This window comes from Misgurnus anguillicaudatus, chromosome 16 (genome assembly GCF_027580225.2).
Source record: "Misgurnus anguillicaudatus chromosome 16, ASM2758022v2, whole genome shotgun sequence".
NCBI lineage: Eukaryota > Metazoa > Chordata > Actinopteri > Cypriniformes > Cobitidae > Misgurnus > Misgurnus anguillicaudatus.
This window is the reverse complement of record NC_073352.2, coordinates 22,250,723-22,269,614: the sequence shown is the minus strand read 5'-3', so window position 1 is coordinate 22,269,614 and position 18,892 is coordinate 22,250,723. Positions and strand designations below refer to the sequence as shown.

The following is an 18,892-nucleotide window of genomic DNA, read 5'->3' as shown; positions in this document are numbered from 1 at the left end:
CGTGGAAAACGCTAGGCACGTAAGTTCGTGTCACATGACACTGCAGCATTCTGAAAAGTTGACATGTTTTTAACTCGATGCGGTGCGGATGCACTGGAAAAAACGAGGATGTAGCACCGCATGCATACGGCATTGCCTCAATTATGAGCATTCATACTGCGCGCCCACAATTAAAAGAACGAACTTGAGCGTGCAAATGACGCAGTATGTGAATCACCCCTAATACCTACAAGTCCACCTCTTTATTTTGTGTCAAGCATATCTCTAATTGACAAACTTATATTTCTTTCAAGCATCAATAAAACAGTTTATTGTAATTTGCATGCTATCATTTTTTTTGTTCAGAACCAATGAAAAGTGGCTTTGCCTTTCTGAAAACTCATGTCAGGATATATATAGTCAGAACTTGTTAGTCTACTACTGTATGAATCATCTAAAGTGCAAAGATTGTTAGGCTACTGCATGCATATAATAACAGCTTTTCACAGACCATGGCAAGCCCACATCTGACTTTAACTGCATTTGGACTTCCCCCTTACTGTAGTGTTCAAAACCCTTGCCTCTTAACCTCAAACTCACTCAGGGGAAATCAAGCAGATAAAAGGAAACCACGAGTAACACCAAGTGGCTACACTAAAATCCACATTACACAAACAATGCCAAAAACCTGCTCCGCTCATGCATTCCCCAAATGGAGACTTGTGAGACAAAGACTACGTTGAAAGTTTTCCAGTTTCTTTGAGACGGGTTGCATGGTGTGGATGTATTTTCGAATGGGCTGTTAAGTGCAGTGGTTGCTCAAATCGTTCCCCTCTGAGATAAGATGATTAAAGTCAGTGGGACATCGGAGTGTAGCGATATGATCTAGGAACGGTGGGGCATCCTTTTCAAAATTCACGGGATCCTGTATTCAGGTCACCCCCTGTGGCCCCTCTAATGCACAATAAACTCATTACAGCCCATTAATATTTAACTATCTAATTTTCCTGCATATGTGATTTATTAGAGAACGGCAAAAATGAGCGATACAGTGGGTCTGAGCTGAATCGGAGCGCAGTGGGCAAACAGAGAAAAATTAGCACAGGCCACATTGGCTTTATTGAGACAAATTGGCCCCACGTATGCGAGCAATTAGAAAAATTGCTTTCTTTTCAAAGGCAAGCCACCAGAAAGCATCTCTCTATTTTTTGTATTAACGCTGCAAAATTCGATAAAGTCCTCCGCTGTCAGCCAAGTGGAATTAAAAGAGACCAAACCCTATAGAGCCATTGATGTTGTAAGTGAATGTGTAAATATGGTCTGAGGTCATGAAAAAAGTTTGGCAAGGACACCAATGCTGCTTGACGAGGCAAAGACCAAATGCTACTTTTATCAAAGTGCAGGTGCCAAAAACTGTAGTGATCTGATGAGAAGAAGAGCACTCCCATCAAACCATTGTTCGTTTGTGTGTGCGTGCGTGTGTGTGTGTGTGTGTGTGTGTGTGTGTGTGTGTGTTAGTGAACATGTGTGTGCTTGAGTTTTCAGTGCAAAACTGGGTAGCCTTGGGTCCAGATGGACATGTTGATGTCCGAGGATGACTGATTTTCTGGAATGTTGAAAGAGAAAAAGGAAAGAATGAGGAAGAGGGCCAGAATCATGTGGACAGAGCTGCTCTGGCAGATGCTTCTATTCACAATAAACAGCATCAGCAATAAACAGCTCTGTCCTTAGGGGAGACAAGTGGAATGATCTAACCCCCTGTTCAAAGCGCTTTAGCATGCTGCTTATCAAAAGCCTCCTTTATTATTTTACTGTGGCATTAAGACCAAGCTGTTAATATGAGCCAGGCTGAAGAACAATTCTGCTTCGTCCGTGTTCATATGCTGCAAGGCATAAAGGGATTGGCTTGAATGGAAATCAGCAGAATTTGAATCAGGTGGTGCTTCTCCTTTATGTTGCACCCCTGGTATAAAAAATTGGTAACATTTTACAATAGATTTCTTTTGGTAGTAAACATCAACAATATTTCTACATGAATCTACACATACATTTACTTACAAATATTTCAAATAAAACATGGTATAGTTGTAACAGTGTTAAAGGGATAGTTCACCCAAAAATGAAAGTAATGTCATTAATGACTCACCCTCATGTCGTTTCAAACTTGTAAGACATCTGTTCATCTTTGGAAAGACGGTTTTAGATTTAGTCCGAGAGTTTTCTGACCCTCCATTGAAAATCTATGTACGGTATACTGTCCATGTCCAGAAAGGCAATAAGAACATCATCAAAGTAGTCCATGTGACATCAGTGAGTCAGTTAGAATTTGTTGAAACATCGAAAATACATTTTGGTCCAAAAATAACAAAGATTACGACTTTATTCCTGCGTGCACGAGACTGCAGTGAGGCTGATGATGAACGAAAGATAAGACAATGCTGAATAAAGTCAATTTTTGGACCAAAATGTATTTTCGATGCTTCTAACTGACCCACTGATGTCACATGGACTAATTTGATGATGTTTTTATTGCCTTTTTGGACATTGACAGTATACCGTACATAGATTTTCAATGGAGGGTCAGAAAGTTCTCGGACTAAATCTAAAACATCTTAAACTGTGTTTCCAATAATGAATGGAGGTCTTAAGAGTTTGGAATGACATGAGGGTGAGTCATTAATGACATCATTTTCATTTATGGGTGAACTATCCCTTTAACATGAGTTAACAATTGTTTTAGCTAACAAATTAACAAAGATTGAAAATGCTGTATAAATATGCTGCATATAGTTTATATAACAGTAGCTTCCGCATTAAGGAAGGAATAATTGACAACATGCCGTTGAATTATTCGAAAATAATGCACACCAAAGGTGGTAATGCCGTTATACAGCAGGTGTGTGTTATTTTTCAAATAATTCAAAGGACCGGAGTCAATTATTCTGCATATACCACGTTTACCACAGACATTGCCATGGTTGTTATTTTAAGACATTTAACAGCTCAGGTATGCGTTTATCGAAAAAATATGCATTCCGGTGGAACATTTTTCAACCAGTCAAAATAAAGCATTCAACAGCTGCATGATATAACTAATTTTAATGAACGAGACCTTATTATAAAGTTACATTTTTATCTTTGACACCAAGCTTTGTTATGTTGCATAAAACTTTGTTTCTGTTTACGGCAAATTAATGCATCTCCATTTACAAAAAAACTATTACAGACGTCATTATAGCTTTTTCACTTGAACCTAACAAAAGGGCAATTCAAGCACAAATCCTTTTAGGGAGCCTTGAATCTCTCTTATATCTAACAGCCGGTGTAGGGATTTGAGTGAGCATTTCAGATATGCAGGAGAAGCCCTGGTTAAGGAGCTCTGGCTTTCTTGGTAGAAGCAGAATAGAGGGCCATACATCTGAGGCTTTTGATGTTAAACAGGTCAAGACCGAAGTTGACAGACATATCGGCCAAAGGATTTCGATCATTTTGGCTGACAGTGCTCGGGTCGTTTCAGGACCTTGCATAATACTGGAATTGATGTTTTGAGAGGGTACACAAGGATACTGGAGAGGAGGGCGGAGTTAAATTTGTGGATGAAAGTTCAGAGAGAATTTGATGAAATACTGGCTGTTTTTGGAGACCATGCAGAGCCCCTTACAGGAGCTGAGATCTTGAAAGAAAGCCATGTTTTGAGAAGTGGCATCTGTCGTCATTGATGCATTATACAGCTGGCAGATGATCTAAAAAGACGTGATTGAAAACTGAATGTTCACACAAACAGAAGCACCGCATAAATATGCACACAAAATTGTGCACACTAATTGCAATCTCTCTATACACAAAAACCACAGCTAGAGCCTAGAGTTAATGTGCCTGATACTTTCACTTGACACTGGCACCTCTGGTAAAGATTTAATGACGTCTACAGAATGTGCCAAAAACGTACAAGCTCGCACAGTAAAGCTACACATTTGGATAGAAAAGCTCTATTTGGAAAGAGACCCGCAAGCCATATAAACAAAATGACAGAAGCAATACTATTTACAACAAAGTTAACACAAAAGTATTTCTAGGAATGTTTGCTTTATTATCACATGGAGCACTGTTTTAATGTGAATTTATCTTCACAGCTGAATCTGTGGAAGATGTAAAACCCCACAATTGGACCATCTCCAGCTTTTGATCTCTCTCTCTCTCAACATAAGCTTACTGGTCATTACTAGGCAAATATGATGATAGCCCTTCTTTTTGAGGTCAAGTGTTGCCCTAAGCTCTTCCTCCTCCAAGAATTACGTCTGCATGACACCAATTACTAAAATACATTTTCATTAGATCTTGTGTCAGAGCTCCATGTGTGGAGGAGCCAGGAGCCATCATCACCACCTCACTTAACTCACGCATATCAAACTCATCTATCGGCTAAGCCATTCAAAGCACCAGCACCAGCAGGGCCATGCGGTGCCCGATACACTTGTTCATTTCAGGTTACTGCTGAGAGTTTATGTATGCGAGAGAGCAACAAAGCTACCATATGACTTCATTCAACTTCAATTTGCACTTCAAGCATGAAAACGGAGGAGTGTGTATGATCACAGCGACTAAAAGTGCTCAGGTGCTGCTGTGAGTTCAGATTTCGGTTAGAATTCATACGATGCACCATTAAAGAGGACAGTGGCGCTGATGTGGTTTATATCTGAAAAGCAACAAGCAATACGTGTCATCACCGTGCCGAAGAGTCAGACTTCTATTTTCCTGAGAGTGGATGTCGGCGGTGAAGAAAACCTATTAGGGTGAGAGGAGGAGCAAGTTTTGCCAGCATCCATCTTATTTCAGCTGTACATAAAAGCGGAGGCGTTGGATTGCTTTTCAAATGCAGCGGGCCATGCCACACACTCAATCCACCACTGCATCCGATTTGATCCCCCAAGCAGAAACACAAGCGGAACCATTGATTGATACCACCAAGTGAAGAGAGTCTGGGGGAAATAGAGAATCAGAATGGGAGAAGGGGGGGGGGGGGTGTAAAGGCCAAGCAACTGGCTATAAGAAAAACAAAAAGAAGTTGATTTAAATGAAGACTAAAACTGCATTTTTTAATGGAATGGATGAGGATTTTTGAACCAATATTGACCAGGGGTGACTTTCGATAGCCAAGGTAAAAAAAGACAAGGAGCCAACAATAGAAAAGACCGGTGTAATCAACATATCTCACAGTTAATTTCTTAAAAATGCAAATGCATAACTACAGAAGATCTTTGAATAAATATCTTTCCATATTACCAAGTGACAAATAGACATATTAAGGTCATGACCCACCAGTTAACAATGACTGACTTGGATGCTCAGAAATATTCAATACAGCAGGAGTCTGAACTGCTTGATAGATCCAGATCATCAGACCAAAATCCCTGCTGATCAGCATTTCCTTTTCTAGTTAAAAGCTATTTAGCAGCAGGCTCTTTGAGTAAGACATGCCACAGTACACTGGATAAGAGAGGCAAGCGAAATGAAGCATTTATCAATATCAAACCTCAAAGCCCAGTTAGACTGGGACTCCAGGGGAAAACAAGATAACTGAGGCTTCTTCTTTGTATATACATTCCAGAGGCCAAGCACCACCTTTTTCAGCTCAATGTTCATTATCTGGCAGTCTCCAGATAGCCACTTAAGCTGTAAACACAAGCGAGGAGTCAGGCACGCTCCCCGGCTTCCTGTTAGAGGACCAAACTCACCATAAATAAAGTGGCAGTTGCGCAGACAAATGAAGCAAGTCTTGACCAATGACTGCTCTGCCAGCCCTGCTATAAGGATTTATAGCGTGTGGCAAAACTGAGCATCTGCGAAGCCTTATAAAGTAATTCATCCCCTGAGATGGCCAGACGCACCTAGTCTCAAAAAAAAAAAAACGTTAGGTGAGGAAACCACCTGCATCTCTTCCTTCCACCTTGAAAGGGCATTTTAGAGACACGGTATATTGGGACTAGCTCATAAAGTGGCAGACGGTTCAAAGTCAGTATGATTACCAATAGTAAAAATCCTATTTTTCTGTCTCGCCCCATATTCATCATCTCTTCCACTACGTTTCAGCTCTAAGGTTTATTATCCATTCAATAAAAAATAACTTTATGTGATCTATGAGTTAAAAGTATTTGAAGAATATATGGTTCTATTCATTGTGTGGAAAACTCCACGACGGATCCATCTTCGCAAATCGCATCGAACTCACTTCAAAGCTCAATTCACAGGGTTCTAGCTTCTTAAAAGAGCTGCTGCATGTATCAAACACAGAAAAGCATATTTCATTCATGAAGACGTGCCGTTTGGGTTCAAAAACAGACCTGGGAAGAGCTGAGTCAGTGGGTACGCTCCAGGCGTAATTGATAGGAACTGAGTCAAAGATGAGTCCCCGAGGATCATCTTAGTTCTTACTTATAAAACATACACTTTTGCAGAGAAACGCTAAAGAAACAATACAAGAGTTAGAAGACTGAAACCTAAATACAATTATATCCAAAAAGCTCTTCTACTTCAGAGGAACAGGCTGTGTTTTTGTCAGCGCCTCTAAAGAGAAAGTATAAACCCCAGTGGCAATCAGCAGGAGAATATGATGATAGTTATATTCAAGAGTCACATAAACAACAATGAAGAGCACACTTAGTGTTACTACTTGTCATAACTCAAAAATTGTGGGTAAAGTGTTGCTATTATTATTGGAGGATAAGAGGAATTGTTTTATCTGAAGCTGAGGTAGCAGTCTAAGGCTATGCTTACAACACAATGATACTGTATGGTGATAAACTAAACAGTTTTTTGTTCGCGTTAATAAAAACATTTACGACACACACAACAATGCTGTCGAAAAGATCCACCTTTACATGGATCCACAAAGTCAACTAAATTTCCTGCGTTATGTATGCCAGGGCAGTAGAGGTTACCCTGTAAAGTAAAAATACAAGCCTGCACATACGCGTTCATCTACAGAGCGAAAAATACAAATATTTAAGACAACGAAAGCATTGAGCAGTTTTGTAGACAGACGATGAGGTAGGTTTTTTACTACAATTGACCCTGGACTATAAAGCCTCCAACTTTGTTGAAGAAGTGTTAATAAACTCAGTATCTTGAGCAGCACAAACAAGTTAACACAGAAACGACAAGGTGTTGCTATCACATAAAAACTTTCATGTTAACAGTAAAAATCTTTGTCGTGTAAATGGCCCATAGGGGCACAATCACATTATACTTAAAAGAACAGTATGTAGGATTGTGGACAAAACTGGTATTGCAATCACATAACTTGTGGCTAAAACTGGTACTGCAACCACACAACTGGTGGCCAATACGCAAAATGACAACATAAACATCAGTTGAGGGCTGCAACTCCACTTTTTAAAGGACAATATCCTGGCCAGACCACTGTTGTCAGTGATATAAGTATTTGAAATGAAAATAATTTCTTAATGTCTAGTGACATATCAGGGCCATTTTATGATTAATTGATATAAATTTCTTACATACTATTCCTTTAACCAGACCGAACTGCGCTCAAGCAAGATTCGCACTCACACTGTAGTTTTAGTGAATGTGTTGAAGAAAACAGGAAGTAAGCTCTCTCTCTCTCTCTTTCTCTCTCTCTCTTTCTCAACACTAGAGCCCATCGTAATGTTAAAGGTATAGCAAAAGATTTTCCCAAATTTTTTAACCGCCCTTTCACTTTAAAAAAAATGCACATGCCCAACACTCTACCTGCTCCAGATAGGGAACGCCTATTAAACGTGTGCACGAGAGAGCATGCACGAGCCTAGTTCTTCTCTTCGCTCTGTTTACAAGTTGCTGTCGGCATGGCTCATACATTGAGATGTTTACTGTGTCTGCGCGGTTCGTAACTTGTGCCAGGGCTAGCATCGCTAATCATAGCTCACATCAACTTTGACTAGCAGTGATTTTAAATGGATTTCTCCAAATAGCATGACAAACTTTACCTGTTGAGTAGAAACTTCACGACTGAGGCGTCAGTGGGAAGGCCAACATGTGCATTTAGCGCACGCCAGCCTGGAAACATTCTCCCAAAAACACTCTGATCTTGTTTCTTTCATCCGAGGCCTTTCTCTTCTTGTCATACAATTCGTAGACAACCCTCAGATATTTTGAAAAAACACAGTGAGAACGCGAGCTTCAATGAATGGCTGAAACCATAGCCCACCACACATACACACCTAAAAGTGCGCATGTACAAAAAGAGAAGCTAGGGACGAGCACGTACGACGGCATTATGTAAACATATTACTAGAATGATTGACAACTGGGATGACCAATAGTCTTGATGATCCACCCGGAAAAAGAAAATCTTCCGCAATACCTTTAATTTTGGGACTTTTGAGTCGTCGTGTCAATTTTGAGCCGTTTGGGACATAAAGACATATTGCTTAGTCGATCTATCGCTTGTGCCGCTCAGACGTTCACGTAACAATGCTGCAAGCATTAGAAGGTTTATACCAAGGCAGATGAAGTTATTGAATGTCGCCCAACTGACATCTCACCTTTTGAAGCGCACTCTACTGCGTTTTGTAAACATAATGTGCGTTCCAAGGCCGAGCCCATCTCTGCAAGCGAGCCAGGGTGCGATTAACCAATCCGAGCTCGGGCACGGTATGGAGCTATTACACTAGTCAAACTAATCTGGCTTTGTGGGTTGAATGCGCTAGGGTGTAGTTTGGTTTGGATAATGTCAGTGCGCCCAAACTACCAAACAAATGTGCTTTTTACACTACACTTAACAGGGTTAATACCTTTTTTAAACCCCAGTATTAAACCTGGGTTAGGCAGCCTTTCACACTTGTCACTTTTAAATGGGGGTTAGACCACTTTAACCCAGGTTCAATGCAAAGTGAACACTTCTTTGTGATTCTAGCTCTGAATTGTGGTGCTAAAATCTAACGGTGAGTTTTAAGCAGGCAGATAACCAATAAAAAACTGCCTCAGAGCTTATCTTATCAAGCATATTAATGCATCAATTATGCATGTGCTTTGTACAATCACAGAATCTTTTACGCTTTTGTTTCATCACCTGAGGGAGATGTTAAAAATATTGATGAGTGATGCCAAACGCATAAGCTTGAGTGAGGATTTTCGATGTGGATTTTAGACTTAGGAGAACCACAGAGGATCCACATGCAACATTTACCCAGATGGACAAGCTTTATTAAAACAGGCTGCATTCTTGCTGTGCACTTTATTTGTCCAACCGATGCTATTAACCTCTTAAATTATGCAAATAAAAACGTTAGCCTATGGTTTATCAAATGTAAAGTGTGAAAACCTGAACAACCAGGATTAATTGCAAACCCAACGTATAAAAGTGTAAACGTGTGAAAAACTTAAAGAAGATTACCAGCAATTTTAGGTGTTAAACGCCGATGCATACACAATCTGCTCTTAGGCCAGTTTACCTCTTGGACACAAGTGTTCAATTGCTTTCAATGTGTTTGACAGGACCACTGCAACAGCCTCCTTATTAAACTGGCATTAAATTCATCTGAGGCCACTCACTGTCTGTCAAATGTACACACTTACTGCTTTGCCAAAGGAAACCATTTATACTTTTCCAGCAGTGTAAATAAACAAGCAAAGTAAACAGTGTGTGTATCTGTGAAACAAACTGCCCAAAACAAGAGTGCAACTCCCTGTACTTTAACTTTCTCCCTTTCTTTCTTCCACTCTCCGTCTCTCGAGGGGCATCCAATAGAGCGGAAAGGCAGCCAAGCTAACCAAGCATGTCTGTCCTGTGCTCCTATCGAAACTCACAGCCACTGAAAGTACAGTTCCAGTGAAGAAAGAGGAATGCTTTGTAAACTGATTCAGTGCTGACACATAAAGTTCACTTCGAACTTTGCAGCTCTGCTTATTGGCTAATTTGATTGGTGAAACCTAAAAATTTAGTTGTAGTGGGAAAATGAGACTTCTTTATTAAGATAATTTTGATCTCGCTGTGGCTATTGGTTTCCAATTGTTTTGAGGGATAAAACAAGCGTCGGGGATCTGAATCGAGGTGTGCATATGTGATTAGAGGTGGAAGCAGAGCAGGTTGTGCTTACCTCTGGTTTTGGAAGAGAAGGCGAGTGAAAGCTGGTCAAACATGTCCATGTTCTCAAACCGCTCTTCTTTGACTTTCAGCCAAAAGCAATTTTCCGCCATCTCCTGAGGCACTATCTGTAGGCACAGAAAAACTCCATCAAACAACTATAGGAATAGAGCAAACACGCAGCAATCCACACTTAAGCACACACACGCACACAAATAGATGAGCAATTCCATCCAAATATCAACCTTACCATGAAAAAATGAAGTTTTAACCAAATCTTAAACCATTTATTAGTTAGGTAAGCACATGTTTCATAATTGTCAGGTCCAGGCTGGAGAAATGTCACATACAGTACATAACACTGTTTTTCCTCAAATGCAAAAACGGAAAATATTTTAGTTTTTTATGAGTCATCTCCTTTGTATTTGTTGAGTATTACTGCTTCTGGTCTGTGCATTTTAATTCACAGAATTTCTACAAAATATGTTCCTAAACATTTCTGTATGTTCTTCCAAAAACATGTACATGTATATTTCCCTCATGTAATACACATGCATAGACTGACATTTTGTCTGATGTTTGGATTTTATCATTAGAGTTTCATGGAAAAAACAGATATATAGGTAATACTGTTTTTTTTTTTTAATTTTTGACTGAAAATGTCACATCCATAATGCTGGAATTGCTCAAATGCCAACATCACACAAAAAAACATGCTCAGATAACTGCATGTGATTTCTAATTGCAACTCATTAAATAAAATTGGAGTGTTAAATAAAAATGGTTTAAAATATATGCTATTTTCTTGTCATACAGCATTCAGGGTTCCCACACCTTAGTTAACTTCAAATTCAAGGACCTTTCAAAGACTTTCCAGGTCCAATACCCGCAAATTCAAGGACTAAATGTGGGGATGTGGGGACACATTTCAAGTGAGAGCCAGGTTACATTGTATCACCGTTTAAGATACATTGTCACAGTTCCCTTTCGAGGGAACTCGCGCTGCGTCACTGCAGTGACTCTTTGGAGACGGCTCCAGGGGTATGTACGTCTGAATGTGTATATCAAATTCAACCAATGGTGAAGCTTAACGACAAAGACAGGCTAACGCGGGAGCCAGGAAGTATATCGCTATCTGAAATATTGCCAAAGACGGCGTTACAGGGACGCATAAAGTATGGCAAGGGAGACGCAGCGTCTCGTTCCCTTCTCAGGGAACAAGAGTTACATACGTAACCCAAGACGTTTTTCATGTGTCAAACACAACTATGCAAAAAAGCATTTTGGTATAAATCAACATTTACATACAGAAGATATAATCATTTAAAGCAAACAGATTAGCATGTGTGCTTAAAAGGCTAGATTTTTTTATATTATCCTACACTACACAGGGAATAATATGATTTTTTTTCCCCTGAAAACTTCTTGCATAAAACAGATTCAAGCACTTTCAATGACCTGTATCTATGTATGTATATGTTCAAAAACTCCCCATTGCCTTGAATATTTTCTCCCAGACCTTTTGAGGATTTCAAGAATCTATGGGAACCCTGAGCATTGTTTTTTCTTTAATGCGTGGAGTAAGCATTTTCTGGTAAACATTCAAATCACCAAAACAAACCCGCCCCTACCCCCAAAAGCATCAAGACCTTTTTTTGATTGCCCCACCCCACACATACATAAGCAACCCAGGCAACAATGTCATATGTATATGAATGAAAGCAAAGTAAGTTACTATGGAAATCCTTGTCGAATGTGTTTTGGTTGTACTGCGTGTTTTAACGTGTGAATGGTATTGCTCTGCTTCACGCAGAAGGCGACGTTTAACACCCGGCATAAGAGGAAGAGGCAGAGGTCGCAGACAAACGCCTAAAAACAGGAGACAGAGCGTATGCACTTATTGCAAGTAAGTGTACTTGCTTGAATGAATTTGATCAGGTTTGACAGAACCGAGCGCTCTATCCTCTACATCATTTGTAGACACGCCCCTAACTGCTGAATGGCTACTAGTGTGTTTGTTACTCTGCCCAACACATTTTTCCAAAGTGTTTTTCAAATATCGCTTACCCTACCTTTAAGTGAATGTCACTAAAGAAAAGCAACCGATCTGTCTCTAGTAAGCCAATGTAATTATAGTGTTCTTAAAGACTGATTAGTGCACTAGCTGTTCAGACAATCCACTGACTAGTCGATTTAAAACTACATCTGCACCTTCCTGGTGTGCACTTCTGTTTGTGTGTGGAATTAGAATTAGGATCAAAGTAATTATATCATGTGGAAAGAAGTGGTAATTTTAAACCGTGTAATTCCAAACCTTCATTGTCCAATTTCTTTACTCAAAGTACATGGGTACTGACCTCACCCCCATCATCTCGGGCTTATTCTCTCCACTTCATTACAAAAGAACAATGAGAAAATTTTACTGTTTACTCGCCACTGTCAAATTCAATACAAGCGATAAATTAGGTGTGGGCAGAGCACAAAATTTAAGACCGAAAGCTATTGGTGACTTCTGGTTAAAGCGATCTTGTGCATACACTCTCAGAAAAAAGGTACTAATGTGTACCATTTTGGAAGAAATATGATACCAGGTACCAATTACCCCCTTTCCAAAGTTGGGTCGACTGGCGAGCAAATGTTGCATTATTATAAATGGTCATAGTATCGTAGTATCGTCACAGTAACCCCGACCCCCAGACACAATCGGTTCTTAATTCTAGACCGGCAAAGTTTTGGTGTTACTTAAGAACCACTTTTTCTGGTTCAGAGGTATAAAAGATAAATTAGGCTCTGACTCTGAACCAGCACCCAAACTGCCTTGGTGGAAAAGCGGCAAATGTGTACCTTTGAGGTACCAATATGCACCTTTTAGATACACAAGTGTACAATTTGAAAATGGTACCGCCCCAGTGATAACTTTTGTGCCTTAAATGTAAAAATAAAACAATGCTCATGCTGTTCTGGTAATATGCATATAAAGAATCCACGTACAATAGGAAAAAGTCATCAATTGCCATCTATTTAATAAATGTCCGTATTAAATACAAGTATCTATCAGCACAAGGAGCAATCACATTCACAAGTGAAAACAGTCATGGGCAGGTTTTTTGTCTTTTTCCTCCACAATCAACACATCACCCATCAAGCCCAAATGAAAAGAAAATGAGCGGTTGTGTAAGGCATGAAATGATACCTTTGTGAAGACATTTCTTTCCTAATCTTAGCGTACATTGTTGTGGTAATTTCTATAATTGTAGCACAACGACTAGAAAAATATGTCTAACAGCACATACATACCACTGTTTCCAAGATAAGTTTAGAACATAATTAGGATCTGTCCACAATGGCAAGAAGAACAAGTGACATGACATCTAAAGGAGTTACAGTATTTATCGATACACACACTCTATCCATTTGTCTTTTATTACAAAAAGCTGTTCTGTTCCTCAACATAATCTAAAAAAAAACCTATATCATTCAATTTACATCATTCTTACAAGAATATAAAGTAGCAAGAGCACACAGAATCTCCTAAGATGTGGACAAATGCCTCTTTTTTATTTAATACAAACTAGATGTCGACCAATATTGTTTTTATTTCTCTGGCCGATGCCGATATTTAGAAATCAGGGCAGCCAATGGCCGATATTTGATGCAGATTTTCTTGGCCTATTTGTTTGGCCGATTGTCTGTTCGTACATAATAATCGTAGTGTCCTCATCATGAGCAGATATTTTATGTTTTGCATATCAGTCATTAAACAATGCGACGGTTGTTTGTTGTGATATTTGTCCCACCATTCATAAAATGTGATTGGACGGCCAAGTGAAAAATGACATTGAAAAGCTCAGCGTTTCACCCACAGTTGATTCTTTTTAAACTTAAAGGGGCGGTTTCCCGGAAAGGGATTAGACTAGTCCTAAACTTAAACACTTTTAAGAGCTCTCCAAACTGAAAACAACTTGCACCGACATATCTTAAAATGTATCAGTGCCCTTTGTTTTACCTCAAAATGCACACAGGTTATGTTTTTAGTAAGGCAAGTTTGTTAAAACTAGTTATATTTCCTATTTAAACTAAGGCCTAGTCCTGGATTAAGCTAATCCTGGTCTGGGAAACCGCCCCAAAGCGTTCAGCTCAAAAAACACAGAGCGCCGGTTTTCAGCGCGGAAGAAAACCGCCAGCTGCTGGCGTTTTTTTAAAGCGCTGAGCTTCCATTGGAAACTATTGAAAACATATGCCGGCCATCGGTGTAAACACCTTGGTGTTCACGCCCCCAAAGATTTTACGCCTGCGGCTGGCGCATGTTTTCAATTGTTTCCAATGGAAGCTCAGAATTTTTTTTAAAAAGCCAGCAGCTAGCGGTTTTCTTCCACGCTGAAAACCGGCGCTCTGTGTTTTTTCCGTGCTCAGCGTGAGTGCCGAAAGTTGAAAAATATTAAACTTTGGGTGAAAAGCTCTGCTCGTCAATGTCTGTTCTCCCACGGCCGTCCAATCACAGTGAAGGAGGGGTGGGCCATTACCACAGCAACCAACCGGCTCACAGCTTAAGTATCACAGCTACCAAAGAGCTCAGCTGAAGAAAGCTGGCACTCAGCTAAAAAACAGCTGACATTTGCCATCCTCCAGGCGTTTTCAGACGCGTTTAAAAGTTTTGGTTTGCACGCCCCCACTAACACTAAGCCTGTATTATGGCAGTATCGCATGTGTTAGTGGAGATGGTGTCCATTCCAGAGCGAGATCATTTGAGAGAGCTCTTTGTCTGTGCCTAAACTCTGGCATGTTAAACAAACAACACATTAGCTGAATCCCTCAGCGCTCAAATCTCCTGCCACTCCACACCACGTGATGCATTTATCTCCTCTGCTGACATGTCAATTGCCACCACACAAAACCTCATGCTTCTCCAGCAGCCCCTCATTATTACTGTACAGTATCACATCCCTTTTTCTCTCTTACTGAAAAGAGAGAAGATGGTAAGAAGAAGACATAAGTGCGCTCTCTCCCAAAAATCATAGCTCTTCCAAACAGAGTAATTAACAGGAGGCCCAGTCAGGGTGACCTTGTTCTCACACAAGTGGAAGACTAAAATACTACAGTTTCCTCTCGCCCCGGGCGGCAACGTCCATCTCGGGCAGAAGGCGAACGGCTCTGAACGGTTTTAGCCGCAGACCCGAGCAATCATTTACTTTTCCGTAACGGAGCGCGGCTCCCCTGTGTGGACGTTCTAACAGTTGGTGAAATTACATTACATCACCTCCAGGCACCAATCTCAGACGTGGCTATTTGAAAGTCCGTTACGTGCTTTAGGGAATGATTGGGAAGGGCATAGGGGCTGGAGTGTTTCCTGACTTCATTGCTGCTGGCTACTGTTACTGTCTGACTGTTATCTGTCTGTTGTGAGAGGGTTCCCTGTGGGTGATTCGAAATACCAAGATGCAAACTCATTTTCATTTTCATCCACCCTCACTCCTTTTCTGACACCTATCGCCGACACATCACCATCAGCACGCAGAAAGATCTCAACTTCACCACCTGACATCACCTCATCTATGTTTGTCTGAGAGTATGAATGAGGAAATGTATGTCAACAGTGAACAGTAAATATTTGCATCTTTGCGTGTCAATCACCATTTTCACCAGTTCTTTGCGTTAGCTGTATACAACTGAGCGATGACATATGATTTTTTTAATTGAAACGTCACTTTGGATGGTGTGAATGACACTGAGTGACTCTGGAGAAGTCGGTTTAATGATAACAGAGATATAGAGAATACAGGTGGAGATCAGGCGAATACACAAAGCACACATAACACGATTTGCAATGACACCTGACAATTACATATATGCAAAAATAATCTTATACCTGCAGATGCTGTCTGTGCCAAAGCAAACAAACAAACTCATTTTTCGCATCTGTTGCTATTTGTTTCTGTCTAAGAGAACTTTCTTTAGATTTTGCATCTTACTTGATCTTGAGAGGCTAACTTTCATCCACAATTGCCATCCAATATTTGTATTTGGGTTATAGATACCCATTAGCCTGGCTAACACCAGACCAGTCTCATAGAGAATGAGACGTGGTCTGGGAACCACATGCTCATTTTCTTCGTATTTAAGGCGTGGTTTACGAATGCCCAGAGCCATTTATTGGGCCCTATCATGTCCTTGGGCGCTATCATCGGTGGCTATCATGTCTTGCCATATCCAAACATCCTTCTTGGATATGAAATTGTTTAACCCCAAAAAGTTGCTCTTTTTTAAATAAACTTGCGTTTAAAACTACTTAGAACATTATCTAATGCTGCATTGAAAAGTAACTTTGCATCTACTGCCGTGTTGGATAAACAAAACTGCTCCAGTGTGTTGCATAGAAGTCGTCATCGTCTTGCTGCACCCTCCTCTTTCTGTGATTGGTTCCCTATTTCAGGGGAAAAATTGGTCCATGGTTTCCATGCTAGACTTAAATTTGCGTGCAAGGCAGCATGGGGAAACCCAGGCTAGATACCCATATAAAAAGCATTAACCTCCAGCTGCACTACAATTAAGGTGCTTCACCTTTCTGTATATCCAAATTCTGAACATCTTCAAAGCAAAACAACCTGTCAAGCACTGTGACACAGTGACAGAAATGAGAGATCAAAATATGTTTGATGTGTGTAAATGTTAAAAAGTTTGTGATTTGATAAGTGTATTAGGTAAAGCGTGAGGCATTCTAATTAAATTTGATTTCATTTCTGTATTTATTTATTTCTTTTTCAGAGCACTGAGCTTGTGGAGGAGGCTGCCCTCACAGCATAAATGAGTTAAAGACAAGGTCGAGCGCAGACATTACAAAAGTACAAATAAATTAATCCAGTTTTTACACTGCAAAAGTCCCCAAGGCAATGGATAAATTAATGATTGAGAGTTAAAAGAGATGACATGAAGAGGTTGAACCATAGAAATAATTTAAATGCAATGGAGGATTACGCAACAATGTTTTATGTATTTGTGTTTTATTTCATTTATTTTGTCCAAAAAAATAAGTATTCAATTACGTCAGGAATGTGTGAGAGCAAGGGCACTTGAGCTAATGAAATAGTTTACGGCCTGATATCTTGAAAGGGAGGCAGAGTGGAGAGTCGTGAGGCTCACGGCTCAACGATCTTTTTAATAAGCTGCATGTACTCGCAGGCTTTGGACCATCAACTCCCACTAAAAGAAGTCCCACTCTCTTTTTCATTCTTTATTCTCATCTTCCTCTTTTACTTTGCGGAGGCTAAATTACCACCACAATTTGCAATTTATTGTCGACCTTGAACGGCGTCATCCAGCTAGGACAAAAACACGCATGTTTAAACTGTTCAAACTCCATTGCAGCTGTATTAAAAAAAAAAAAAATAAGTAGGCTGAGGTTTCTTCATCTGTCTTACCTTTGACCAGTTCACCCGCTTCATGACGGTCTCAGGTTTGTAAATCTTCTTGGGCACCAGTCCGTAAGGCAGCTGTACAACAGGTGGGGGAGGACCTAAAGGCATACCGGGAGGTGGGGGTGGGCCTCCACCAGGTGGCGGTGGAGGGCCGAAGCCAGGAGGAGGAGGTGGTGGTGGAGGTCCCATAGTTGCCGGACAGGGAGGTGGCGGTGGAGGAGGTGGTATACCTCCAGATGGAGGTGGTGGAGGGGGAGGTGGTGGTGGTGCGATGCCCCCTGGTGGTGGTGGAGGAATGCCACTGCCCGCTCCAGGTCCTGCCGCGATCTGCAAAAAATCAATAAATACAGTGACAAACAAGAAAATGCGTCTTGAAAAACCTGGGAACGCAGTGAGTCTAACCATTCACCTCAACCGCTCGCACTCAGGCTCTATACCCAAAGGCCCATGCTTTTATCGCCATTACATGTTTTATCCAACCAAAACTAGTGAGTGAGATAAGGGCACCGGAGAGTGGAGGATAAAAACACAGTGTTTACGGCATCTGACTTTTCATTTTAAGAGAGTGCATTAAAACGGGTCTAAAACTGAAAGTACAAGAAAGAGAGATGGGGTGTGGGCTTGTACCATGCATTACATAAAAGTTGATAAAAGCAGAAGCATGACTTGGGGCTGCTGTGGCCTTCCCTCCGGGCACTAGATTCCTTCACTGAGCAGCTGTCTGTCTACACTGAGCGCCGCCTCCAGAGAATCAGGAAGATGCCAGTGCTCAGAGGAAACTGTGTTGAACGCCTAATCCTCTCACTGGGAAAACTGGGACATGGCAATTCCTGAGGGTCAGGTAGTCACAATGCATATATAAATAAACAAAAGGTAAAATATTTGACTATTTTTAATGTACACACCTGTAAAGTACCGGGCTCTCAAAGGAAAAATCTGACAAGTTATGTAAGAAAGATAAAGCGAATGTCTGGAAGCCTATTTTGGTATGTGAAGGTTTTGCAGTCTGGAGATCAGAGAGCTTTTAACATTCAGTGTATCTAGTAGCAGACGTCCAGCAGACAGAAAACTAGATATCAAGACGTGGAGGCTAAGAAAATGTTTGAGTAAGGGGTCGATCACACAAAAAGCGTTTATGGCAGTTGCAGGCGCCTTTTTTGAATGACCTTTCTATGGGCAGGGAGCGTTTGCGTGCTGTTTATGCGCGTCGAGCACCTTGCGGATTTTGCCGCCTTTTTAAGGAGCGCTGAGAGCGGTGAAACATCCGACGTCATACGCGTCTTTCCTTTGACCAATCGAATGAGGGGAGAGGCGGGCCTTACGTTGTGGTGAGGGAAGTTTACAGTTGCTTTGAAGAACCGGACTCCACTCGCTCACTCTCTCCGGCGTGTTTGTGCACCTCTCACCCTCAGTCAAG

The 18,892-nt window shown here is 40.7% G+C and overlaps 1 protein-coding gene across 11 annotated transcripts in view; it reads right to left on the bottom strand.

Moving 5' to 3' along the window:
* The window catches only part of diaph2 (diaphanous-related formin 2), a 510,829-nt gene that overhangs the window by 312,384 nt on the left and 179,553 nt on the right, over positions 1-18,892 (bottom strand). For 10 of the 11 annotated variants that reach the window (XR_012357976.1, XM_073854348.1, XM_073854345.1 and 7 more), the window contains 2 exons: positions 17,479-17,802; positions 10,077-10,191 (listed from right to left, as the gene is read on the bottom strand). Coding sequence is in view for 10 of the 11 variants with exons in the window: in XM_073854348.1 (XP_073710449.1) it covers positions 10,077-10,191; positions 17,479-17,802 (439 nt within the window). In the remaining variant the exon portion in view is untranslated. Of the gene's footprint in view, positions 1-10,076; positions 10,192-17,478; positions 17,807-18,892 lie in introns of all 11 variants that reach the window. The other variant, XM_073854350.1, reaches the window with a different exon arrangement.